The sequence below is a fragment of the Bos grunniens genome, chromosome 26 (assembly GCF_055505025.1).
Source record: "Bos grunniens cultivar Pamir isolate PY7600 chromosome 26, Bosgru_T2T1.0, whole genome shotgun sequence".
Lineage (NCBI taxonomy): Eukaryota > Metazoa > Chordata > Mammalia > Artiodactyla > Bovidae > Bos > Bos grunniens.
In genome coordinates, this window is record NC_141190.1 from 35,447,443 (window position 1) to 35,474,558 (window position 27,116).

General features: G+C 35.8%; 1 protein-coding gene across 9 annotated transcripts in view; it reads left to right on the forward strand.

The window, feature by feature from the left end:
• Window positions 1-27,116, forward strand: part of ATRNL1 (attractin like 1) — an 810,133-nt gene that overhangs the window by 146,536 nt on the left and 636,481 nt on the right. For all 9 annotated transcript variants that reach the window (XR_015155896.1, XR_015155897.1, XM_086379578.1 and 6 more), the window contains 5 exons: window positions 12,196-12,280; window positions 13,945-14,153; window positions 15,399-15,517; window positions 19,736-19,868; window positions 23,437-23,618. Coding sequence is in view for 7 of the 9 variants with exons in the window: in XM_086379578.1 (XP_086235704.1) it covers window positions 12,196-12,280; window positions 13,945-14,153; window positions 15,399-15,517; window positions 19,736-19,868; window positions 23,437-23,618 (728 nt within the window). In the remaining 2 variants the exon portion in view is untranslated. The remainder of the gene's footprint in view (window positions 1-12,195; window positions 12,281-13,944; window positions 14,154-15,398; window positions 15,518-19,735; window positions 19,869-23,436; window positions 23,619-27,116) is intronic.

Consider the following 27,116-nt stretch of genomic DNA (forward strand, 5'->3'; position numbering starts at 1 on the left):
TCCAGTTGGTATTCTTGGGGATTGGCCTTATCACGGGATCAGAAGTGATACCTTGTTATGAGGCGGGACACTTAGTGGTAAGAGTAGCTCCATCAACTTTTCTCAGAAGGAGCCCCTATCAGTGAATTCCTGGATGACTTCTATCTCTGCTGTGTGGCTACTTAGTTCACGTGCATTTCGTTGGCACTGAGGCATTCTGTGATAGAGACTGACTGGTGTTAGCTGTCTCAGTTGTTTGTTTATTAGTTGTTTAATGTCTCTTCCATGTTGCATGCCCTCTGATGGCCTTTTACCTACATCACAAAGAATTCGACATTTCACGCTCATCCGGATACATCCATCCACATGTGTCTACTCCAGAGCCTCCTTGTCTCTGATCTCCAATGTTTCTTCTTCTAGTCTCTTGACCAGCCTGGTAGGTCATTAACTACTGCTCTTGGGCCATTTCTCTTTCCACACAATGTACATGAGCATGTTTCTCAAAGGCCTGCCCTAACTGGGAAGCTTTTTCCTTTTCTTCTGTTCTCCCAGGCCGCCCCTGAGTGAAGCTGTCTTGTAGTGATAACCATTTTTAAATTGTGCCTGCACACGAAGCATCTGTGTTTGCCTTTTTCTCTTTCTGTTATCTGGGCATACAGGATTCCTTAATGGCCGTGGCTGTCAGATGCAGGATGAGTGCCGAGGCAGTGGTGGTAGAGGACATGAGGGCTGAGCTCCCAGCTCATGCAGATTGTGTGTGCACTGCACTCTCGTTCATGCTTGATCTTGAGTACAGCTTCCCTCCTATGTTCCTGTGATTACTGATGACAGAGACAACCTCAGAAAACTCTGAAAACATGGTCACTTAATAACCCACGTCAAGCTCTCCATCTCTGCCAGGGCTCAATAGTGTGGTGGGACTAGAGATGTAAAATTTTCCACTGCAGATGGCAGGGGCTTTGACTTGAGTGTTGGGTTTTCACTGGGAGTCATTCACAGAAGCTTTCCAGATAATTCCACATGATACTTTTTCCAACACTCCACCGATAGCCATAGTATCTACTGCAGCATGGTGCCCTAGCTGCAGGACTGTTTGCACTGTATCCTGGATCTATAGCAGATCTGTTTTCTGCTGTGATGTGTACTCAAGAGCTGGCAGCCTTTGATATTTCGCAGTATATGGGTTTGGAGAAGGCAATGGCACCCAACTCCAGTACTCTTGCCTGAAAAATCCCATGGATGGAAGAGCTTGGTGGGCTACAGTCCATGGGGTCGCTAAGAGTCAGACACAACTGAGCGACTTCACTTTCACTTTTCATTTGCATGCATTGGAGAAGGAAATGGCAACCCACTCCAGTGTTCTTGCCTTGAGAATCCCAGGGACGGGGGAGCCTGGTGGGCTGATGTCTATGGGGTTGCACAGAGTTGGACACGACTGAAGCAACTTAGCAGCAGCAGCAGCAGCAGTATATGAGTTTGAACAGTATTCCCAGGAATAGAATATACTGCCTTCAGAACTCCCAAAGACCTACTGGATGTTTGCTTTTTTCCTTGCAGTGGGAGTTGAAAAGTGTAATAATTGGTATTTCAGTTCAGTAAGCTATCTCAGAATGTTTTCAGCCTCCAGACTCCTAAATAACTTAGTAACATGGAAGGTCTCTGAATCTTTGTAGGTTTTATCCTCCACCCTTTGAAGTATCTATGTCTTGACAAGGCCTCCATTGCATTACCAACTCTTGTTCATCTGGCACTATTAGAATGATGCCATTGATGTAGCAGAAAAATAAAATGTTCTGCAAGATGTTCAGTTGGACCAAATGTATTCTGATAAAAGTTAACATAACCCTGAAACAAAATTGTGAATGTATGCTCCTCTAGCCCATATGAATGCATACTGCTCAAGGCCCTCTCTTCTGATAGGGCTAGAAAAGAACACATTGATCCAGCATTCTGTAGATTATTTAGAATGATGCTAATGTGTCCCAGTCACTCCTTCTGAAATGTAACAGTATTTTAAAACTTATTTTATAACCAACGAGTAACAGTTCTTTTTCAATGTAACATCCAGGGACCCAAGGTGGGGATGATGCCATTTGCCTAGAAGGTCAATTCCAATTATTAATCTAGGGACTTAGGATATGACCACTGCACAGGCCTTCAGACCCAGTGGCTCATTTTGAGCAGAAGCTTGGCCAGGATGCCTTTAATCTCATCATCCTCATGCTGTCCCTGCTGTACAGAGAGGCTGTGATGTGCTAGCATCAGCTCAGACCTTGTGTCCAACCGTACCTGCCATGTTTGTGGTGGTTTCTTTCTCTAGGCTAGGATTACCCAATGAAATGTCCATTGGTACCTTTGAGGAAGAACTAGGGACACTCTTAGCATATACACTTGCTGTGGTATTGCTGGGTCCTTCTTCCTGGGCCTCAGAATTTTAAATGTATCAGCTGTAGATTTAAAAAGTGACTCAAGTCCAGAAATTGAGTGGTGAATTATGACTTTTCATTGCACCATCTGCCATTCGAATTCTGATCATTTATCCTTGATTTCTTCCAATGACATGTTAGCTAGCACCCTCATTGACTACCCATCTATTTTGCTTCTAGGGATGCTGTGTTCTATTAAATGTCTCTGTAATTCTCAACAGGTCAGTCCCCTTGACTGATTCTCCAACCTTGCTACTTATTACAATAATTGCACGCTACTCAAGTCACCAGCTGGCCCCTGTTTTTCCTCTTGTCTCCATCACTGAGCACAGTTCCGTTACGGTTTTTTATACCATCAGCTTAGGCCCGTGGAGGAAAGCCACCGCTTTCTTAGTGATGCCAGTATCCCTCTCAGCATCACGTCATGGTTTCAGTAAATGGCATCCGTTCTGGTCTGTTCTGTAGGTATAATGACCTGGTGGGTTTTCTGGTGTTACACAGAGTATCATGATAGAAAGCTCAGGGCACATGTTCACTTAGTTGTTGATGTCAAGCACTCCATCTCTGCCATGGCTCAATAGCATGACAGGAAGAGAGGTGTAAAGATTTCCACTGCAGATGGCATGACCTTTGGCAAGTTTGTAGAATCTGCACTGGGATTCTTTCACAGGGACTTTCTATATATTCCACATACTACTTTTTCCGACTGTGACACTGTCGTATTCCTAGACTTTTAATCTCTGCTTTTCATGTTTGTTATGATGTTTTAACTTTACTTAGCATAGCCTAATTTTCCATGTTTCCATGTTTCTTCTCCACCCCCAGTTTTATTGAGGTGTAGTTGATAAAACTGTAACATATTTAAAGTGCACATTTTGATGATATGATATAGATTCTTGATGATTTGATATAAATTCACATTGTGAAACAATTCTCTCCTCCCATCTAGCAACTGTTGTCACCAAGTTATACATTTAGATCCTAGACCATATTGTCTTATAACTGAACATATACACCTTTTCATCAGCCTCTCCCTATTTCTCCCACCCCTGCAAACCACTTTTCTACTCTCTGTTTCTTTGAGTTTGACTTCTTTTTTTTAAGATTTCACATATAAATGATGTGTTGTTTTTCAGTTGTTAGGTTGTGTCCAACTCTTTGCAACCTCGTGGACTGCAGCGTGCCAGGCTCATTATTTGTCTTTTTCTTTCTGACTTATTTCTCTTAGCATAATGCCCTCAAGCTCCCATACATGTCACAAAGAGCAGAATTTCCTTCCTTCTCATGGCTGCATAATATTCCCTTGTATATATACACTGCATCTTCTTTATCCATCATTTATTGACGGACACTTTGTTGTTCCCATAACTTGGCTATAGAATAATGCTGCAGTGAAAGGGAGTGCAGGTATCTCTTTGAGATCTTGTTTACATTTCCTTTGGATATATACCCACAAGTGGGATTGGCGGATCATATGACAGTTCTATTTTGAGTTTTTTGTGGAACGTCCATGTTGTTTTCCACAGCGGCTGCACCAATTTACATTCGTACTGGCAGCGCACCTGGGTTTCCTTTTATCCACGTCTTTGCCAACACTTGTCATCTCTTATCTTTTTGGTGATATCCATCTGTCATGTGTAAGGTGATGTCTCTCTGTGGTTTTCATATGCGTTTTCCTGATGACTAGGAATGTTGAGTACCTTTTCATGTACATGTTGACCATTTGTGTGTCTTCTTTGGAAAAATATCTATTCTTTTCCTTTGCCTATTTTTTAATCATATTGTTTGGGCTTTTTTTTTTTTGCTGTTGAGTTGTTTGAATTCCTTATATATTTTGAATATTAACTCCTATAAGATAAATGATTTAAAACATGTCCTTCCACTCAGTAGTACGTTACTTTTTCATTTTGTTGATGGTTTATTTTGCTGTGAATAGGAGTTATCTTCGTAGTGAGTTCATACTGTCTTCCAGGGTTCTTGTAAGGGGACGAGTCCTAAATCTTGCATCTTGGAGAGTGCTTTCATATAAATAAATTCTTCCTAATCCAATATAAGGGTCTACTCTTTTGAACAAACCCCCTTCAGCAGCTTGTACCATGTGTCCTCCCCCAACTATTACCAATATGTGCTGTCTAGGTCTTATAGGTCATTTGGGATGTAGCCTCTTTCTTTTCTTAGAAGTCCCAGCCTATATCTGGCAGGATTATGCTGAGCCAAGTTATAGGCCTACTGGCCATTTGGAAAAGTGTGAGCAGATTCTGAACTAAGGCGCAGGTCTTGCTGGCGGGAGGCCTCTGCCCTGTGTTCAAGCAAGGGTGGAGTACTGTCTCTCAGTGTAGTAGGGTAGACCACTTCTGCAGTCTCAGCTGATAGAGGAAAATTTGAGAACGCAAAACTTGGGGAGGTTTTCAGGGGCATCACTTCAGATGTTCCCATGCCATGTGTCAGGGTCTTATTCTCTTCCTGTCAGGGCCTGGTCTTTGGAATAGTGGACTTTCTTTAACTAGCAGACTCTCCGTATTTGGGAGCCTATTTATAAGGCACTAAGGAGGCCTTCTGCTTTCCCAACCTTTCATTATCTTTTTCTAGAGCTCAATATGACCAAGCAGTAGACATGAATTCTGGTATAGTAATACTTTTAATATTGATGCTTCTCAAACATGTAATTCTTCACACCTGTGGAGGATTACCTTCCAGGGGCATACCTTCCTAATATACCACAGGTTTAAGTTTTACCAGTTGGATGGCCACCTCGTGCTGGCTGCTATCTGTGCCCCACCCACCACCGGTGATGGATGCTTCTTTATTAGCCTTGCAGTCTGTGCTTCAGCTCCCAAACTCCATCTTATTTCTTGTGTTCTTGTATCACTCTTGGCTCCAAATGCCATAGTGTGAGTTCTCTGGGAAACAAACTCTTATGATAGAGTTTAGTATTCATGATGTCCATTGGGAGTATCCTGAAGATCAGTGTCTCTAAAGAGGCAGAGGAGGAAGCAGGGTGGGACAAAGGGAGAGTGATGCTGGACGGATAACCTCAGTCAGCCCTACAAGGATCTCCAGAGATAAAATTGTTGCTCAGAGTTGTTCTATATTGGGCTGAAATGGCGGGATATTTAAAACCCTCCTTTGATCAACCATTGCATATAGGTCATCCTTGGAAAAATGTGTCCTTGAATGAGTGACTCTGCTCCTGAGACAGTTCCTGAGCTTAAGCAGATGACTGTTCACTGACAGCATTCTTAGCAACACAGTTTCTGCCTTGAATGATGGTCTAGGCAGCACATATCCATGTCCATTACAAATCTCCAAAATTCAGATTAACACCAATAAAAGTTTATTTTTCACTCCTGATTCATGCCTAGTGATGGTGGGGAGGACGGATTTGCTTAATCTGTCACTTGGAGGTTAAGGCTACATTACATTTTCTTTCATTGGCAATTAAATGGCTCCATCCAGAAATGGCGTTATCACTTTAGCTTGCATTTCCTTGACTAAAACAAGTTATACTGTCACATCCAAGTTCTCAGGAGTGTGTGAGTATCATTTTGCCGTAGGCATTAAGGAAGAGGACTGGAATATTTGTTGAGCAGCACCAATGTCTGCCACAAATATTGTCTATAATTATTTTTGAAAATTTAGTATAATTGAGGGTGATGTCCTAGAGATAGTTATAAAACCTTCACCTCCTACTACTGCATATGTTAAAAGGCAAATAATTTTAGAAGTAGAATTGTGTTGTATTATTGTTTGTCGAAATTAATTGCTCTCGTGTGATTAAATACTGTACTGAATGCTTTTCTTCTGAAGGGATTTGAGTACTTAAAAAAAGATTATTATTGTATTTTTATTTTCATGAAGTTAATGTTTATATCAAAAAGGATCTTTTGATGATGTGTTGAGGCGGTATAGCATAAAGAAGTTAAAGAGATCTGGTTTTGTTTTGAGTTTAGTATTTAATGACTTTAAGGAAGTTACCTAACCCCTAAAGACTCTTTCCCTATTTTTAACAGTGATAAAAATATTTACTTCTCAGAGTTGTTCTGAGAAGTAAATATTTTATAGCACTGGTAAGCAATTAGCATATTATTTTTACTAGGTGAAAGGTCATGGCTGCCACTTATTTTAGGAATCTTTACCTGTCTAAAAGGGCTTTCTCTGTGGTTCAGTGGTAAAGAATCCTCCTGCAGCTCAGGAGACCTGAGTTCATTCCCCGAGTCAGGAAAATCCCCTGGAGAAGGAAATGACAACCTAATCCAGTATGCTTGCCTGGGAAATTGCATGGACAGAGGAGCCTGGTGAGCTACTGTCCATGGGGTCGCAAAAGAGCTGGACACAACTTAGTGACTAAACACCACGACCGCCACCGCCACCACCACCACCACCACCACCTATCTAAACGGACTATAAAAGGTTTGGTGAATTCTTCAGGTAATTTTATACAGTATTATTCTAGTAATTAAAAGTGTTTTTTAACAATTAGAAGCAGCTATATGCATTTCTATTTTGGGCTTCCATCGCTTGTAGAGTGGAGGAGGAAACGGCAGCCCACTCCAGTATTCTTGCCTGGAGAATCCCATGGGCAGAAGAACCTGGGGAGCTTAAGCCCATGGGGTCACAAAGAGTCAGACATGACTGAAATGACTTAGCACAGCACACAGCACATAGCCTATAGTAGGGGATCAGGAGACATTTTTTGTGGTGAGCCTGGTGGGATTATTTGACTTTTAAACTTTGCATGTGTATGTATGTGTGTGTGTGTGTTTGTGTGTGTGTGTTTGCAACTGGAATAAAAATAAACCATGACAGTATAGAAATGAAAGGAGACAAATAGTGGGTCAGGGATAAATGCTCAAAAAATGGTTCTAGGCATTTGGTATATTTAAATATACTGAGAAGTATCTGGGAAATGTGGTATATGGGAAAAATTTAGTTCGATCCATGCAACAAATGCAAAATAACTTCCAAATGGATTGAAGATAAAAATAGTAAAAGCCAAACTATACATCTTTGAAGAAAATTAGAGATTATCTTTAAAATCTTTTGAGGTAAGAGTAAAAAGCACAAATCATAAGGAAAATAGTAAGTTTGACCAAGTTAATGTAGAGGCTTTCTGTTGAATTGTGCTACAGAGAAGATATACAGGTGGCCCAATAAGGATATAAAAAACACCCAACATCACTAATCATTAGAGAAATACAGATTAAAACCACAGTGAGATGGTGTAAAATAATGTCAAGAAATAGAAAATAGCAGTTTTTGGCAAGGATGTGGAAAAATTGGAACGCTTGTACGATGCTGAGGGGAGTGTAAATGGTGTGGCTGCTATAGGAAAGGGTAGAGAGGTGCCTCAAAACCCTAAACATAGTGATCTAGCTTAAACATAGTGGATCTAGTGTTCTACTTCTGGGAATATACACACACAAATTTGATGACAGGGGAAGGAACAGATATCTGTACATCCATTTTTCTCACAGCATTACTCACAGTAGTTCATATCTGGAAACAACCTACATATCCATCTATGGATGAATAAACAAAGAAAGTGTTGCTCAGTTCAGTCGCTCAGTCATGTCCGACTCTTTGTGACCCTATGGACTGCAGCATGCCAGGCTTCGCTGTCTATCACCAACTCGCGGAGCTTACTCAAACTCATATCCATTGAGTTGGTGATGCCATCCAACCATCTCATCCTCTGTCGTCACCTTCTCCTCCTGACCTCAATCTTTCCCAGCATCAGGGTCTTTTCCAGTGAGTCAGCTCTTCGCATCAGGTGGCCAAAGTATTGCGGTTTCAGCTTCAACATCAGTCCTTCCAATGAATATTCAGGACTGATTTCCTTTAGGATGGACTGGTTGGATCTCCTTGCAGTGCAACAGACTCTCAAGAGTTTTCTCTAACACCACAGTTCAAAAGCATCAATTCTTTGGCACTCAGCTTTCTTTGTAGTCCAACTCTCACGTCCATACATGGCTACTGGAAAAACCATAGCTTTGACTAGATGGACCTTTGTTGGCAAAGTAATGTCTCTGCTTTTGAATATGCTGTCTAGATAGGTCATAGCTTTTCTTCCAAGGAGCAAGCATCTTTTAATGTCATGGCTGTAGTCATCTGCAGTGATTTTCAAGCCCAAGAAAATAAAGTCTGTCACTGTTCCCATTATTTCCCCATCTATTTGCCATGAAGTGATGGGACCAGATGCCATGATCTTTTCTGAATGTTGAGTTTTAAGCCAGATTTTTCACTCTCTTCTTTCATTTTCATCAAGAGGCTCTTTAGTTCTTCTTCACTTTCTGCCATAAGGGTGGTGTCATCTGCATATCTGAGGTTATTGATATTTTTCCTGGCAATCTTGATTCCACTTGTGCCTCATCCAGCCCAGCATTTCTCATGATGTACTTTGCATATAAGTTAAATAAGCAGGGTGACAATATACAGCCTTGACGTGCTCCTTTTCCTATTTGGAGCCAGTCTGTTGTTCCATGTCCAGTTCTAACTGTTGCTTCTTGACCTGCATACTGATTTCTCAGGATGCAGGTCAGATGATCTGGTATTCCCATCTCCTTAAGAACTTTTCACAGTTTGTTGTGATCCACACAGTCAAAGAATAAATTAGAACAAATCTGACTGCTATAGTAGTCAAACATTAATAATACAATAATATATAATAGTAATATATTAATAACATAAATATAATATAATATTAATAGAATACAATAAATTTAATAATATATTAATATTTCACTGTATATACAAAAGTGTCATATAAACATACAATTTGTATATTATTAATGTTCAGGGTTAAAAGGAAGGAAATTCTGGAACATTCTGCAGCACAGATGTACTTTGAATAATACATGCTGAGGGAAATAAACCAGTCACAAAAAGAGAGATGCTTCATGATTTTATTCATTGAGGTGCTAGAGCAGTCACACTTGTAGGTAAAAAAGTCAAATAATGCTTACCAGGGGCTGGGGTAGAGAGGAATGGGTAGTTATTGTTTAGTCAGTACAGAGTTATAGTTTGTAAGATGAAGAAAGCCCTGGAGATGGATGGTGATGATAATTTCTCAATAGTGTGAATGTACTTAATGTTACTGATCTGTCCGCTTTAAAAGTGGTGAAAATGGGGAAAACAAAAAACAACAGGTTGAACAGAATAAGCAAGGTGGAGAAGAATCTACATAGTTTGCATAGCTTTATACCAGTTGTATTAATATAAAGTTTTATAACCTACAAAAATACTCTATACAGATCATAAATATGAAATTGATAAGCAAATACAGGATAGTGATTGCATCCAAAGACAGAAGACATAAAGCAGTCAAATTTGAGAGGGTGTATCTGGGTAGCCGCCATCATATATGTAACGCTTTCTTTAAAAACTCTCCCATAGACTTGGTAAAGTACTGCCTGTGACAAGTCTGGGTACTGGTGTGTAGGTACTTATGATGTCATTGTTTTTACTACTCTGTGTGCTTAAAAGTTTTTCTTTTTTCCTGAAGACAGTAGCTTGTAGAACTGAAAGAGTTCTTATAAAGGCCTAATTTTTAGAAAATGACCTTTATTCTCTCAGCTGTTTTTCCTGACTCACTTCTTAAATGGTTTCTTTGGGCGTTTTTCCTGGTTCTCATCTCTGAAATCTGCTTTTCTCCCTCCTGCTGCTTTGTTTTGAATGATGAGCCAAATTACTTAGTCTTCAGTTCTGGATAGGCTCAGGTTATTGGGTCAGTTTCTTTTCTGGACTCCAAATGTCCCCAGAATGATGCTGGAGATGATTCTTCTTTGGAGGTTTTTATGATGAACTGGTTTCCAGAAGTCCTGCTCTTTCATTTGACTCTGTTTCACTTCCTTGAAGCGTACTCAGGTTTCTGACTCTGTTGTTGGAATACTATATTCAACACACAATTTATGAATTATTGGTCATGTGAGGGGTGTGTGTGTGTGTGTGTGTGTTGGGTTTTGGTGGCATGATTAAAATCTATCTATGCTAACTCATTACCTGTCTCTAACATTTTCATCTCTTTTCTTTTTCAAAGTCTCTACCCTTTACAAGTCACCCCTTCTCTCCAAATGGGAATAATCTTTCAGAATCCCATCAATATCCTTTTATAAATCAGGCATTCATAAACATAATTTATAGCAAAACGAAGGTAATCTAATGGGCCTTAAGGACATTACTTGACTTCTCCTGGGTCTCATTCTTCATTTCTAGCATATGGAAATACCTGCTCAGTTAGCCTCACTGGATTCTTCACAAAGACTACTTAAATTATGCAGATGAAAGCACTTGGAAATTTTTAATATTACTATGTGCATATTAATGCCCATTTCTTAAGTGAACTTGAGCATGTAAAAAGTGGTAGACTATGAATGTTACATGTAGGCCTGTATAATAGTTCTCAAAATGTGATCTTCAGAGCCTTGGCTCCCCTGGGATTGTAAGTAGGTTCTATGTGAATAGTGCTTCTATGGATAAAACTTTGGGAAAACACCGGGTTTAGTAAAGTTAGGCTTCTGTGCCTTTGTACTCTCTTTTTTCAGAGTATTTAATATACTTCATGGACTAAAAAGATTATATCAACTAAAAAATACCCCTTTGGTGGAGGGTATTTATGTACTGTGGGACATAAAACCCAAGATACATTTTGTTACTCTGAGTCTTCCAGTTTAATTTTCTAAGCTACGATTTTGGTTTTTGTAATTCCCTTGATCTTTACTAGTAATAATATTGAATTGAAACCAAATTTATTATTTTTCTTCTAGTGTAATATATGTGGCTATTTATATAGGAAAATAAGTAATTCAACAATTACAACTAACTGTATTTTAGATTATTTTTTTCTTTTTCAGAAGGGCTTCTAAGTTGCCAAAATATGGAAAAAAAATGTTTTTAAAGCTTGTTATACCTATGTACTTATATTAAATACCTAGGCCTGCTTTTAGATAGGCTATACCTAAGAGGATAAAATCTAGAACACTGTCCTGAGAATGTTTCTAGTCACTGAATCCTGAGTTATTTGACATGTCAAGATTTCTAATAATTGATGTGTGGATTCTGAGGTTATATGTAAATGAAAAAGTTTTCTTTAATAATTTTTCTTTCCATAATCATTATGTAACTCATGAACTATTTAGATTTTTTTTCATTTGTTCCTATTTTTTGCAACTAAAACTCTTCTTTACATAAAATGAAGACTTTTCTTTTGAAATATCAACTTATTAAACTGATTTAAACATTTTATTTTGATGATTCCATTTTAGGCTTTTTTCACTTACATTCTATTTAATTTTGCATGCATACATGTAAAATTTGATTTAATGATTTAACTTTATGATACATTTTCCCAGTATTGATGTTCATGAATTTTGCCATATGAACCTTGTTTTATATGTCATTGAAATTACCCTCCAAAATAAAGTACACCTAATTTGTTTCCTTTAATTTCCTTTATTCATTGAAATTGTCATTGAAATAAAGTATGTCATTGAAATTACCCTCCAAAATAAAGTCATTGAAATTACCCTCCAAAATAAAGTACACCTAATTTGTTTCCTTTAATTTCCTTTATTCTCATACATATAAAATTATTTGTGAGAATTTTAGACAGAAGTTATTTTTATTTAGGGAATAATGCTAGTTGAGTAAATCACGTTAAATTGTAGGTCATGGGAAATTAATGAAAGCTTTCCTAATTTTAAGTATTGTATCTTTGTCCAGTGATCGTTTTGTAGTATGTGTCTTAAATTGTTCTTTTATTTCATTTTTTGTTTTGCTGTTTTCATTTTTCTAGCTTGTGACGAATGGAAAATACTACCGAAACCAAACCTTCATAGAGACGTCAACAGATTTGGTCACTCTGCAGTTGTCATCAACGGGTAAAAGAAGCATGTTTACCGGTCATACTACCCACAGATTTTGTTATTCTTTAAGCAAATTATTGTTTGTAATCAATGGCAGTATTTTTATGTATTGCTTCAATACCGAGGGAATAAATTTTGGTTCATTAACCATTATCCTTTTTTCTTTTCTGTTTAAATTTATTTAAGGGGCAGGGGAGTATCAGAGGAAAGATGCTGAGATAGAGCTTCAGATACTCTAAAATTTTCATCCTGCCTTAATTTCTTTTTCCAGAGATCAGATCATGAACTATTTCCCTAAAAAAATCAGCCTGAAGTTATAGAAAGGCTAGCCACATATTCTATTGAGGAGAGCAAGGGAAGTGAGAATAATTAGGTTCTCATTTTGGTTCTGTCATAACTGAATGTGTGACTTTTGACGAGTCCCTTAACCTATCTGGCTTTTCATGTGTGCGTGCTCAGTCTCTTTAGTCCTGTAGTCCTGTCCGATTTTTTGCGACGTTCTGGACCATAGCCTGCTGGGCTCCTCTGTCCAATGGATTCTGCAGGCAAAAATACTGGAGTGGGTTGTCATGTCCCCTTCCATGTGATCTTCCTGACCCAGGGATAAAACTTGCATCTCTTATGTCTCCTGCGTTTGCAGGCGGGTTCTTTACCTTGTGGCTCAGACGGTAAAGCGTCTACCTACACTGTGGGAGACCCGGGTTCGAGCCCTGGGTCGGGAAGATCCTCTGGAGAAGGAAATGGCAACCCACTCCAGTATTCTTGCCTGGAACATGCCATGAACGGAGGAATCCGGTAGGCTACAGTCCATGGGATCGCAAAGAGTCGGACACGACTGAGCGACTTCACTTCACTTCTTTACCACTAGCGCCACCTGGGAAGCCCATCTGGCCTTTAGTACCCTTATATTCACTGGGAATTTGGACTAGATGATCATTGTTACCTTTCTCCTGTAGGGTAGTGTGATTTTGCTATTTCTATAGCAAAAATCCATTAATGTGGACTCATGACCATAAATAACATGCTAGATCATCCATTAGCTTAAAATTTGTGATTCATAATGACATTTTTATGAGGTCATTTTATTACTACCTTATTCTAATTATGTGAAAGTTGTCCAGTATGATGCTGAAAATAAACTGTGTAAATGGTATCAGTTGGCTTTTGTAATGGAAATAAGTGAAATCCAGAGTGTAAACATAAAGACTTTAAGCTTCTCTGTTGAAAATTGCATTTCGTTGATTTTTATTTTACTTTTTAAATAATAAAAAATATTCTTGAAGTATTTTCTGATCTTTTCCATAAATGAAAATTAGGCTGTTTTGAGGCCATTTCAAATTTCTTTGGTGCTGGTAGTATTACTTCAGTCATCATCTGGGCTTTTCTTTTCAAATTGAAACTTTGAAAATCTTTTTGATTATTTTACTCTTGGTCATTTTATTTTATAAAAGGATAGTAACAGTATACAAAGAACTCTATATCCAATTTCTAAATTCTTTGTATTCAAAAAATTTAATTCTATATGGCAATTCTAAAGTATATCTTGTTATTTCCATATAGCTACTATATATTTCTAAAACTGTTTCCTACCTAGATAAAAAATGTAAAATGCATATTTAAATTATTTTAGAAACTCATTAGATACTTTTTTTTTAAGATTCTTGTTTTGTTTTTAATAGGTCCATGTATATATTTGGAGGATTTTCTAGTGTACTCCTTAACGATATACTTGTATACAAGCCTCCAAATTGCAAGGCTTTCAGAGATGAAGAACTTTGTAAAAATGCTGGTCCAGGAATAAAATGTATTTGGAACAAAAATCACTGTGAATCTTGGGACTCTGGGAATACTAATAATATTCTTAGAGCAAAGTGCCCTCTGAAAACAGGTGAAATATTTTTTTACTTCTTTTTGACATAAAGCATCTCTACTTGGCTTGAAATGGAAGTGCATTCCTGCTCATAAGAATTACGTTAATAGTTTTCAAAAATTAAAAACTCATAATCCTCTAATTAAGAATCCTAATGTTTGAATTTAGCAGTGATTAATAATTTAATATCTTTCTTAACTATCTTTAGTTTTCTTTTTTGAATGTGTAATAGTCATATATCTCTGTGTAATAGTAATATATCAATTTTGACATGTAACATAGCCATATTATATGAATTATTTTTGTATGTAAGTATAAAATTCTCTCAAATACATCCTTTCTTAGATATATTGTATGCTTCAAAGAAATAAAATGAAGTAATTTATTCTGCATTTGGTACTTTTTTTCTTCCTGAATTATTGTCAAACCATCTCATAAAGCTAAAAAGTTTCTAGAATTTTGATGTCCTGTTATAACTCAATATTTCTTATAAAATATTGAATAAATAATTCAAACTTATAAATTTGCATGCCAAGTTGCTTCAGTCATGTCAAACTCTTTGCAACCCTGTGGACTGTACTCCTCCAGGCTCCTTTGTCCTTGAGGATTCTCCAGGCAGGAATAATAGAGTGGGTTGCCATGCCCTCCTCTAGGGGATCTTCCTGACCCAGCTCAAACCCGCATCTCTTGTCTCCTCTTTTGGCAGGCAGGTTCTTCACCATTAGCACCACCTGGGATGCCCTGATTTATGAATAATTAATAGTAAATATTTATAAAGAATGATTTGGACATAAATTTTCAGTTTTCTTTGAATGAATGGGGCTTTTATATATTTTTGGTGCTACAATGAACAGATCAGGTTTTGCTAATCTATAATCAGTCGGATGTCTCTAGATAGCTTTATGAAGAATGATAAACAATGAGCATTTGTTATAATCTTTTCTTTTAAATGTATAGTAATACATTTTGTTTAATAAAATACCTCTAAGTCTTTTTTTCCTTCATAATGTGTAAATGTCAAATGAGTGTAGGATCCTGATAGAGTGAATAATCAAGAGGAGGGCAGGAGGTATTTAAATCCCTGTAAATCCAATTAAATTACAAAACTGCCTTCATATTGGAGAACTTATTTTGATATTGATGATTATATTTATGGTTTAAAAATGTCCTCGTGATTCTTAGCAGATGTTAAAAATATGTGAATTAAGAAGTGTGACATTTTCTTTTCATCCTAATGTGTTCTGTCTCCCATTTGTATCACAGCTGCTTCTGATGACAGATGTTATAGATATGCAGATTGTGCCAGCTGTACCGCCAATACAAATGGGTGCCAGTGGTGTGATGACAAGAAATGCATTTCATCAACCAGTAACTGCAGCATGGTTAGTATTTATGGGTAAATGATGATGTAGCTAACACTGCTACTTTATAATCATTAGCTTACCTGTATCAAGACATTTAGAAAAGGGAAAGGGGAGAGGCAAAATAGAATTATGGTATTAAGAGATATAAACTACTATGTATAAAAAGCAACAAGAATATATTGTACAGACAGGAATTTATAGCCATTGTTTTGTAAGAATGTTAAATGGAATATATAATCTTAAAAATGTTGAATCATTATGTTGTATACCTTAAACTAATTCAATATTGTAGTAAGTAAGTGAAGTCGTTCAGTTGTTTCCGACTCTTTGCAAACCCATGGACTGAAGCCTACAAGGCTCCTCAGTCCGTGGAATTTCCCAGGCTAGAATACTGGAGTTGGGTTGCTGTTTCCTTCTCCTCGGGATCTTCCTGACACAGGGATCATACCCTGGTCTCTGGCATTGCAGGCAGACACTTTACCATCTGAACCAGCAGGGAAGCCCTATAAAATTTTGTTTGTGACACCATGGGCTGTGTAGTCCATGGAGTTCTCCAGGCCAGAATACTGGAGTGTGTAGCCTTTCCCTTCTCCAGGGGATCTTCCCAACCCAGGGATTGAACCCAGGTCTCCCACATTGCAGTGTATTCTTTACCCGCTGAGCCACAAGGGAAGCCCAAGAATACTGGGGTGAGTAGCTATCCCTTCTCCAGCGGATCTTCCTGACCCAGGAATCGGACCAGGGTCTTCTGCATTGCAAGCGGATTCTTTACCAACTGAGCTATGAGGGAAGCCCCAATATTGTAAGCCAACAATTAAAAAAGACACTTAGAAAATATGTAGGGCATCACTTACTTCTTGATATGTTGTTGGTCAGTCTAGATTCCATGTTGAATCCAATAACCTTTACTTTCCATGGATAAGATTGGAAAATTCTTTCAAAACTTAATTTAAAAAGACGGTAGCAGAAACATTGGCTTCTGTGCTGATAGAAATAGGAATGTATAAGTAAGTATTGAAGTCATTTCTATGAGAATCTTGTCAGACATGTGTTAATAGTGTTGTGACTTAGGTTTTATTTACATGCTTTGTGTGCAAGCTTAATCTAAAGTGTTGGTATTAGTAGTTTCATTTGATCATTACAATCGTCTATAGATCTGTGTTTTAAGTTAAAAAATTTTTTCTTGAGATCTGTGGTTCTCTGAGGCAATTCTGTCCCGCATTGGGACATCTGGCAATGATTATTTTTCAGTTGTTTTCACAACTGTGGGACTGCTACCAGCATCTAACATAGAGAAGCCAGGGACACAGGTAAACATCCACAGTCAATGAATAGCGCTGACATGAAAAATCATCACCTGGCTCGAAGTTTCACTAGTGATGAGGTCAAGAACCTATTTTAGGTAGGCTATTGAAAATATAATGAAATTAATATTGATAGATTAAAATAGATCGAGAGGAGTAAAAACTAACCTTTTAATGGATAGCATCTAAATGTTCCATGTTTTTTTAGATGTCAACAAATTGAAGGAAAATTGTAAAAAGTTATTAAGGATTGTATTCAATAGGATTAAAGATTCTCTTATTGGAGTGTAGCTTCAATAACTAAAAAAGTTCCCATACAGATTTTAAAATAAATACATATTAATTTTTTCTTTTTTTGAATTTTTATTAAGCAAAAAAAGTATCCACTTGTTTTTCAAGATAGCAGGAAGTAAAAGGTAAAGAAAAGGGAATTTGAAAACTAAGTAAAAAGTTTTTATTATGTTATCTAAAATTTTTCTCCAGTAACCAATCATATTTTGAAATAATTAAAGCTTTATGATTCTATTCTAAAATAATATTAAAATCTTAATAAGGAAAGCTTTGAATTATTGCCTCATCAGATTGAACCCTTTTGTTTTTATACTTACTGTGTTGGTGTATACTTTGCAGAGATCTGTTGCTTTAATAATAATAGATACTTCAATTTTATTTGAGTTTGAATGTTAATAGAACATGACTCACTTTGAATGTTTGAATTACTTTTTTATATTTGCATAATATTCATGTAATGGGAGTTATTTAGTGAATAATGCAGACATGGTAGCAAAGTAAAATAAAACATGAGAATAAGGGACTAAAATGGAGAATGTCATTAGATAAGAATTGCAAGCAGATTTTATTTAAAACTGTTCAATAACTGAGTTAATTTGTATTTAGACATTTACAGTATGTGAAAATACACATCTCAAAAATTGTATTATGCAAATTACTATAAAGTATTCATTTTATAAAGTGGCCTTTTCCTTTAGAGTTTAGTGTTGATAATGTGTTAAAAAAGAAATCAGTGGGTGAGATAGTACAAGTGAACAGATGGAAGTCTCTTATAACTTAGACTTTGATGTAATGTGTCTTTTGGACAGTTTTATCAGAATGTCTGGTGATTAAAATAAACCAAATGCTAATAGATACAGAAGGGTCTATGAGATTTTAGCATAAATGATGTCCATTGATATTCTGTTTCATTATTTAGTCATTTTTACGGCAAGTTGCATATTTTGTGCTCTAATAGCCCAAATAACTGCTTTTTTCTGGCAGATTTTCATTTTAAATTTACATCTAGATATATTAGGGTGAAGATGAGTAGAGTACTGGTTATTCTTCATAGTCTGTTTACGAATGTGCATCTGGTTCATTAGGCCAAAAAATGCCAGCCATGTTTCAGAGTAGCAGTCAGCTTTCTTCTATTATTGAATAAATTGACCCTGTGTGTGATGGAAATACAGTTTCATCTATTGTACTGGCTCAGCATCAATAAATGATGATACTGTTATGAAGAGCAGTAGAGTTATTTCGATGGTGACTCTACCATTGCTGTTCTAAAGATTGGCATTAAGTTTTCATTCTTTCTCTTATTCTAATATGTTGTTTAGCTATTCTCTTGTCTTTCTTATAGACTACTTTATTTATCAGATGATTCAAGTAAATTGATTTGTTTTCAGTTATGTGACAAACATTTGGAAGTATAGTAATCCTATAAAATAATACTAAGATTTATATGCTATATGAGAAAAAAAAGCTTTGAGTCAGAAAAATAACATCAAGAAAATTTGCATGTTCCTAATGAAAATGGTGGTTGAATAAGACTTGCAGTACAATTTGGGCTTTAAAAAATGTATCTTATGTGAATTTTTTAAAGGAAGAATAAGATAAAAATTTCTTCAACCATTTTTATGTATGGGAAATTATAAGTAAATTTTAATTGGCAAGTTTTTTGGTTGAAAAGAAATATTTAATCACCCTTAAAGCCTCAGGTAAGAGTGTCTACCTCTGGAAAGGAAAGGGAGCTTATGATGCAGCATGTTCTTTTTTAAACCTTTGTGTTTTTTTTTTTTCCCTCAAAAATGAGTCACAAGAAGAGTTGAGCCCAAAGAATCTGATTTTCGTTATCACAGGTATTGATAACATCATGTGAAATACCAAACCTTGATTTACATAGGGAACTCACACCAAAGTTCCTATGTTGCCTTTTGTTTTGTTTTTTGACCTTTAACCTTCAACCTCTTAGACCTGAAGTTAGTTGAAATATGAGTAGTTGTGTAATAGGACTGATCAAAATGTAACTTTTGCAGGTTCTTTTCAACCTTTATTGAGGAAATGTGATAGATACACACAGGAGAAACATCAGTTAACCAAAATCATTATTTAATGTCTGTGGAAGTAACCAAAACTGTTATTTAATGTATGTGGAAGTAAACTTAGTTTGAGTTATTGAGAAAATAATTTATCGTTTTAGATTGTATTGGATTTTGATAAAGTATCTCTTTAACTTTTGCTTCTCACTATTTCCTGGAGAAGGCAATGGCACCCCACTCCACTTCATTCCCAGGAGTCTGCATGATGGTTTTATTATGACTAGAATTCCTTGATGTGATCATTGAGAGAAATGACTTTGTTCATCAGCTTTATTTATTGAATTGGAAGCCTGTTATCAGATTCAATAGAATACATTTTCATTACTTGATTTCTGTTTCAGATTGTGTAATTTGCTTGTTTTTTCAATAAGCATACATTCTAAATCTAAGAACTTTGCTTCAATAAGTAAATGAATAAGAAATTCTGATTCAGTAGAACTGGGTTTGGTGTTAGAAGTCTGTGTTGTAAAGTTCACCAGGTGATTTATGTCTACGCTCACTTCATGAGTCATTACTGTACAAAGGCGAAAGGTAACGTGTTTTATCTTTTAACTTTATAGTCTGTGAAAAACTATACCAAATGCCATGTGAGAAATGAGCAGATTTGTAACAAACTTACTAGCTGTAAAAGCTGTTCACTAAACTTGAATTGCCAGTGGGATCAGCGACAGCAAGAGTGCCAGGCTCTACCAGGTAAAGATTTACATTTGGTAAATTGGTTTTATAGTCCACAGATGAATGCTATTTTTGTAAAGAACGTTTAGTAACAATATTCCATTTTCTAAAATTAAATCAGTAGCAAATAAACAATAGTATTGGAGTAAAGACAGCAGTGTTTCTATAAGAAAGATTTATACATTTGTTTCCCATTAAGACTTTCAAGGTATCTTCTGTTTATTACTGTTGACTTGATCAGAATACTTTTCAATTAAAAAATTATATCTTAAAAACATCGAAAATAGTAAGTGCTCAGATTAATATCCAGATCTAACAATGTTAACATTTTGGCATATTGGATTTAAGTGCCCTTTATTTTTTAAATTCCAGGAGCAGTTTTTTACTGACTGTTCTTTATTATTAGAAATGGTAACATTTATAATAATTATTATATGATTCAATGAGATGCTAAAGTTCTGTAAACCAGAACAAAACTCATTTGAAAAATAAATTTCAATTTATTTTTACAGTTAGCATTCTTCTTAGTAGATCCCTAAGTATTTATGAAAGAGAAAATCAGAAAATCAAAAACTTGTATAGATATTTAACCAGTTCCATCTTCTTGTTATACAGATAAGCTGAGACTGGCTACATGACCTGCTTAAAAAAGTGCATGACTTGTAAATGGTAGAGGGGACTAGTAACTGGGTGTTTATCTCTGTTCAGTTTTTTGCCTGTTTCTACCTCATGATTTTTTGTTTTTTTCATTGAAAAATATCTGAACCTATGTAATTCTAGAAAGTGTTGAAAAATCCCATCATAGGATTTAAGTCTTTCTTATAAGTCCATGTAATAAAATAAAAATTAGATTGCCTTTAAAAGTACCATTGAGATTTTGGAAGTTTGTTTATGTACTAAGCTTTTAAATAACAATGTTTGCATGTGTGTTCATTTTGAGTAGTTTAGAGGATATTAATGCGGTAGGCAAGATTTGAGAAGCAATAGTGAGATCACACTAAACTTGAGAGTAATAATTTCTAAGTGTTCAAGTCTAAAAGCTACATGTAGATCAATAAAAATACTTATAAAGTTTCTTTAAAAAGAGTAAATCCTGGACTAAAATTAGAGTTGATTGAAGGAATATATATGTAAAGGAATATTATTCAATAAGAAGAAAATTTGATTACCAGTGGAAATTTGGGAAAACAATACTGAAGTTATATTTAGTAATACCCATCTACTCTTGCCTGGGAAAATATTTTGGTTTGGCCTAAGGGTTGTACTTGACCAGGTTATTACTTTGGAGAATAATAAATATAATAAGCTATTTTATTATACACTAACTCCCCTTGTTCTGTATTCATATTTACTAAGAGCCAGCTTGGCATTATATGTAGTTTGGTTTCTGTTCAGCTTGTCTCAAGGAAGTGAATGCTCTAAATGGAGAACTTAGTCTGTAGTAATTGCCATTTTCCATGAAAATTTGTGAATTGCATTTTTTCCATTGATCTCCTGTGAAACTGGCAATTTGAATTTATCAAGCTTAACCTATTTTAAAAATTAGCTAGTATCCTAAAGTTGAGGTGGTGCTCAAAACTACAGAAACTTAAGACATCACAACATTTGGTTTAGTGGTCTGATTTAGTTTTTAGCCTCAAAGGCCCGTGCGTTGTTTGCATTTGTACGATTCATTAACCAAGTATTTTTGATCTTATAAAACAAAAGATAACCAAAACTAATGTAAATCCTTCCTTGATTCAGTAAGGAAAGAAAAAGCTGAAATTTAACAAAAACTTCTGCGCTGTTTCCTTGAAGTGAGCTGGTAGTTTAGATTTCAGAAGACAAGGAAGATTGCTGTGTGTGTAGCCTGAAAATGGAAACAGAGGCGTTTGAAGTCTTGCTGAGTGAATGTGGTGTATCGAGTGCTTACTGTGTTCCAAGCACTGTGTGTTATTCTCATTACCTAGTTTAATAGGACAGTAGTTATTCAAGAAGCAAAGGGCCCTGTAATACTGAGATAGTGTGTGCTTTTGTAATTCTCATTCTGTTGTAGGTTTACTCCGTATTAATAGTTTTCCAAAGGCTACGTAGTGTATGATTCTAATAGATTGAATGTTAAACCAACATTAAAGGAATTTGCAGAAATTAGAACAAAGCCACACTCTTAACTCTTTTACTTTTTTGAGACTGTAATTAAGAGAAATTAAATATGCTACTTATTTTGTTATGTATTTCCCTAACATTTTTTAATGAAAAATTTTAAACATTTTTTTAAGATTTTTTTTTATGAAAAAATAGAATTCTAGTGAAGACACTCAGTAACCACACCCTAGATTCTACGATGCACATTTTACTCTGCTCTATCTCTGATTTCTCTGCCTATCCATCCCCTGTTCATTTATCAACCCATCTCAATTTTTGATGGCAAGGGCCTAATTTAAAACCGTCAGCTTTACTTTCTCAGGGAGAAAATGTGAAGATATTAATACATCCTCTTTGGGTGTGTAATAATAGCATTAAGGGGCAAGACATCCCAGAAACTGGAAGAGTAGGTTTGTAATAAAATTTTAAATGAATAAATACATGTATTTTTAAAAGATTAGTTTTAATTTTTAATATGGTCAAGCTCCATAGATATAAAATGTATAAGGAAAAATCTGTGGCATTCTCAATAATTTTTAAGGGTTTAAAGGGGTCTTGAGACCAAAATGTTTGAGAACTGCTGCTTTATAATAATTCCATAAGACTGAACTGATGCATCCAACCTGAAAGGGCAAGAGGCACTGATATATTTAGTGATATGAAACTGACGGATATTCAAGTCAAGCTTCACAGATTGGTGTGTCAATAAAACACCTCAGTGTTAATGTGTCTTAGAGCATAACTTTATATTGAATCTATAAGTCTGTGTTTTAGAAAATAGATACTGTTTTAAGTTCAATTTGGAGCCTAAGGATAAACCACTGTTACTGAATAGTATGTTTAAACTTTCAAAAGACCTGAAAGGTTGTGTAAAAATAAATATTTGAAAGCAAATTCTTTACGAAGCATAAATGAAATGAGACTTCTCGCCCCATAATTACAATTAATCAAAGAACCCAGCTTATATCAAAATAGTACACCTGGGCTAAGGAGATTAGTTAATCTAATTCCGTAGCCCAGAGGACGGTTATTAATAGCTACACTTGTAGGAATAACTTTGCTTTTGTTGTGTGCTGGTTATTTTTCTACTGAAGTGATCTTGTATAAAGTGAACCTTGCGACATATAAATGCAGTAGTGATTTCACTTGCTGCGAAACCGTATATCAATACACTAGATTTACACAGAAGACCTAACAGTCAGCAGATTTTGACTGATGTTACAGAGCCATAGCTTTTCTTATGTTTAATAGAGAAAAAATTAGGATCTTCTGTTCTTATTCTTCACCAAAATAGTAGTCACATTTTGCTTAGTATAACACAAGGATATATTTAAATTTTATCATAAAAATTATTTAAGCAAATCTAGAAGTTGTATTTATTTAGCATTCTGAAATAATTGAAAAATATGCATGTGTTTGGATAATCAAAAAATAAGACATGATTTTTTTTTTTTTTTGACAGCTCATCTTTGTGGAGAAGGATGGATTCACGTTGGGGATGCTTGTCTTAGAATTAATTCCAGTAGAGAAAACTATGACAATGCAAAACTTTACTGCTATAATCTTAGTGGAAATCTTGCTTCATTAACAACTTCAAAAGAAGTAGAATTTGTACTGGATGAAATACAGAAGTATACACAACAGGTAACAACTGTATTTGTTTTTATTATGGGAATATGCTTATAATCATATAGCTATTGGCAGTGAGTCATTCTGTTTCTATTTTCACTTCCAAGGTTTATTAAAAATAATGTATTTAAATTGTTTTTAAATACGTTATTTTTAATAAACCTTGGAAGTGAAAGTAGAACTCATTTCAATAGTCAATAGTCAGGGGGCTCATTCCGTACTTGTATTTGGTAATATGCCCCTCACCCCAGGTGGCAGTGGTAAAGAATCCACCTGCCAATGCAGGAGATGCAAGAGATGTGGGTTCGATCCCTGGGTCAGGAAGATCCCCTGGAGACAGAAATGGCAACCCACTCCGGTATTCTTGCCTCGAGAATCCCATGGACAGAGGAACCTGTCAGGTTACAATCCACGGGGTTGCAAAGATTTGGACGTGACTGAGCACAGCACAGCATTTGGTAGTTTGGTAATTTTCTAAATTGCTTATCTCATGTTTTGCTCAGCAAACCATTGCATTACCTTAGCAAAAAGTCATCTCATATGAATAAATATACTTTAAAACTTGTGTGTATAATTTAATAATTTGTTTGAAGTGTTATTATTCTTGTAACTTAGGATGTCTCTTACAATCAGAACACTAGACCAGCATATTGGCAATATTTGTATAGGTGTATTTGTGTGTATGTGTGTTTATGTATATGTTCTGAGGGTTAAAATTTTGAATTATCCTCTTAGTATAGATATGCTTGAAATAATATACAAGTAGTTAGCTGGACTTAAACAGATCATTAAAGTATATGGAAGATTTGGAACATACAACACTTGGAAGCATTTTTAATTTCCTTGAAAACTGTTTTATGGAAAATATTTCCATAGAAATGGACTATTTGCTTGGAAATGGTATCAAATATCATTTTACAATAAACTTTTAATAGGAATCCATAGTAGTTATTTGCTGTTCTTGGGATGTTAAAATATAGTCAACCCTTAAGAACAGATTAAGTTGGAGATTTGGAAATAATTTACAAAACATAGTTTTGAAATATCTTAGTTCATATACTTACTTGAAGTGTCTTGAAGACATTTGAAAAAATTGAGTAGATTATATTATACATTGTATTGTTTTAGGTGTACAACATAATGATTTGATATTTGTATTTATTGTGATACATGTTGTTCTTGGATTTCTTTTAGATTCTGCATATAAAAATATATGGTATTTTTCTTATCCTGACTTGCTTAAATTAGATCTATCCATGTTCTTGCCAATGGCAAGATTTTAGTACTCTGTGATCTCACATATATGGTGAATTTAAAACAAACAAACAAACATGCTAAAAACTAAAAAACCAGGCTCACAGATAGAACGGTTTGGTATTTGCCAGAGGTAAGGATGGAGGGTGGGCAAAATGGATGAAAGCAGTCAAAAGGTACAGACTTACAATTATAAAATAAATAAGCTATGAGGCTATAATACGCAGTGTGATGACTATAGTGAATAATACTGTATTTCATGTTTGAAATGTGCTGAGAGAGTAGATCTTAAAAATCTTCACAAAAAACTGTGTATGGGGACATATGTTAAATAGACGTATAATTCTACAATGTATACAAATATTGAATCATTATTTTGAGTTCTGGAAATTAAGATAATATTATATGTCAATCATGCATCAATTGATGGAGCTTTTCTGGAGGCTCAGACGGTAAAGAATCTGCCTGCAGTGCAAGAGACCCAGGTTCGATCCCTGGGTCAGGAAGATCTCCTGGAGAAGGGAATAGTTACCTACTCTAGTATTCTTGCCTGGAGAATCCCATGCACAGAGGAGCCTGGTGGACTACAGTCCATGGAGTCACAAAAAGAGTTGGACATGACTGAATGTCTTTCACTTCACATACATCAATTAAAAGAAGAAGTATAGTCAACACTTAAGAATAGCTTAAGTAGGAGATTTAGAAATAGCTTACTAAATCTAGTTTTGAAATACCTTATTTAGTTCAAATATATACTTGAAATATGCTAATGTAAATTGTCATAGCATCATTATAGATTTTTGTATTTTGTGTCAAAAGTAAAATTAGAGCTCAGTATAGATTAGTGAAGTGATAAAGCTGAACAGTAATATATACCTCAGATCTGAGGTATGTACACTTTTGCCCAGTGTTTAAAATGTATACACACATATAGACACCACGGGGCAAATAATCCACAAGGTGGCATGATTTCTACACAGGGCTTCCTGATAGCTCAGCTGGTAAAGAATGCGCCTGCAATGCAGAAGAGCCCAGTTTGATTCCTGGGTCGGGAGGATCCCCTGGAGAAGGGATAGACTACCCACTTCAGTATTTTGGGGCTTCCCTGGTGGCTCAGCTGGTAAAGAATCTGCCTGCAATGTGGGAGACCTGGATTCAATTCAAGACCCTCAGTTGGGAAGATTCTCCTGGAGAAGGGAAAGGCTACCCACTCCAGTATTCTGGCCTGGAGAATTCCATGGATTGTATATAGTCCATGGGGTTGCAAAGAATCAGACATGACTGAGCAACTTTCACTAATGGAGGTATGACAGTATTGCTTTGAAAATGGTATTAGATTTCAACAACGTTTTTTGACCTTAAGTTATGACTTTTATTTGGGCAAGGAGTCTTGGTACAGTGCAGTGGAGATTGTTTCAGTTTGAAAACTTTTCAGAACATATATCACCAATTAGTTAAGTGATACGTTTTTGATATAACTGATTTTTAAACAACATTGAGGACAAATGATGCATTAAGTATCAAACTGATGGAGAGCAGGCAATCTGGAAATATTGCTTATCTCTACAACTTAGTAGCAAGTTAACTTCCACAGCCCTATGTCCCTCATCTGTAACCTGGGATAGTTATTTGCTACTGTCCTGAATATTCACTGTAAGGACTGATGCTGAAGCTGAAACTGCAATACTTTGGCCACCTTATGTGAAGAACTGACTCATTTGAAAAGATGCTGATGCTGGGAAAGATTGAAAGCAGGAGGAGAAGGGGATGACAGAGAATGAGATGGTTGGTTGGCATCACTGACTCAATGGACATGAGTTTGAGTAAATTCCAGAAGTTGGTGATGGACAGGAAGGCCTGGCGTCCTGCAGTCCATGGGGTCGCAAAGAGCTGGACATGACTGAGCGACTGAATTGAACTGAACTAATGTTTATTGTGAGAAATAAGTGAGATGTTGTATGTGAAGAATATAAATTTTATTTAAGTGTTTACTTATGATTATTATTGTTTGCATTTTTAAGATTGTTATTTTTGTATGTTTCCATTATTGCTATTACTACTATCTCTAGGAATCATTAATTAGATAATGAATTTTTAGGTAACTAAATGAATTTATTCAATGAAGAGTTAATATTGATATTGTCTATAGAAAAATATTTACCCCAAACTGATGTTTTAATTTTTTCCACTTTATTTAATTTTTTAACTTTACAATATTGTATTGGTTTTGCCATATATCAACATGAATCTGCCACAGGT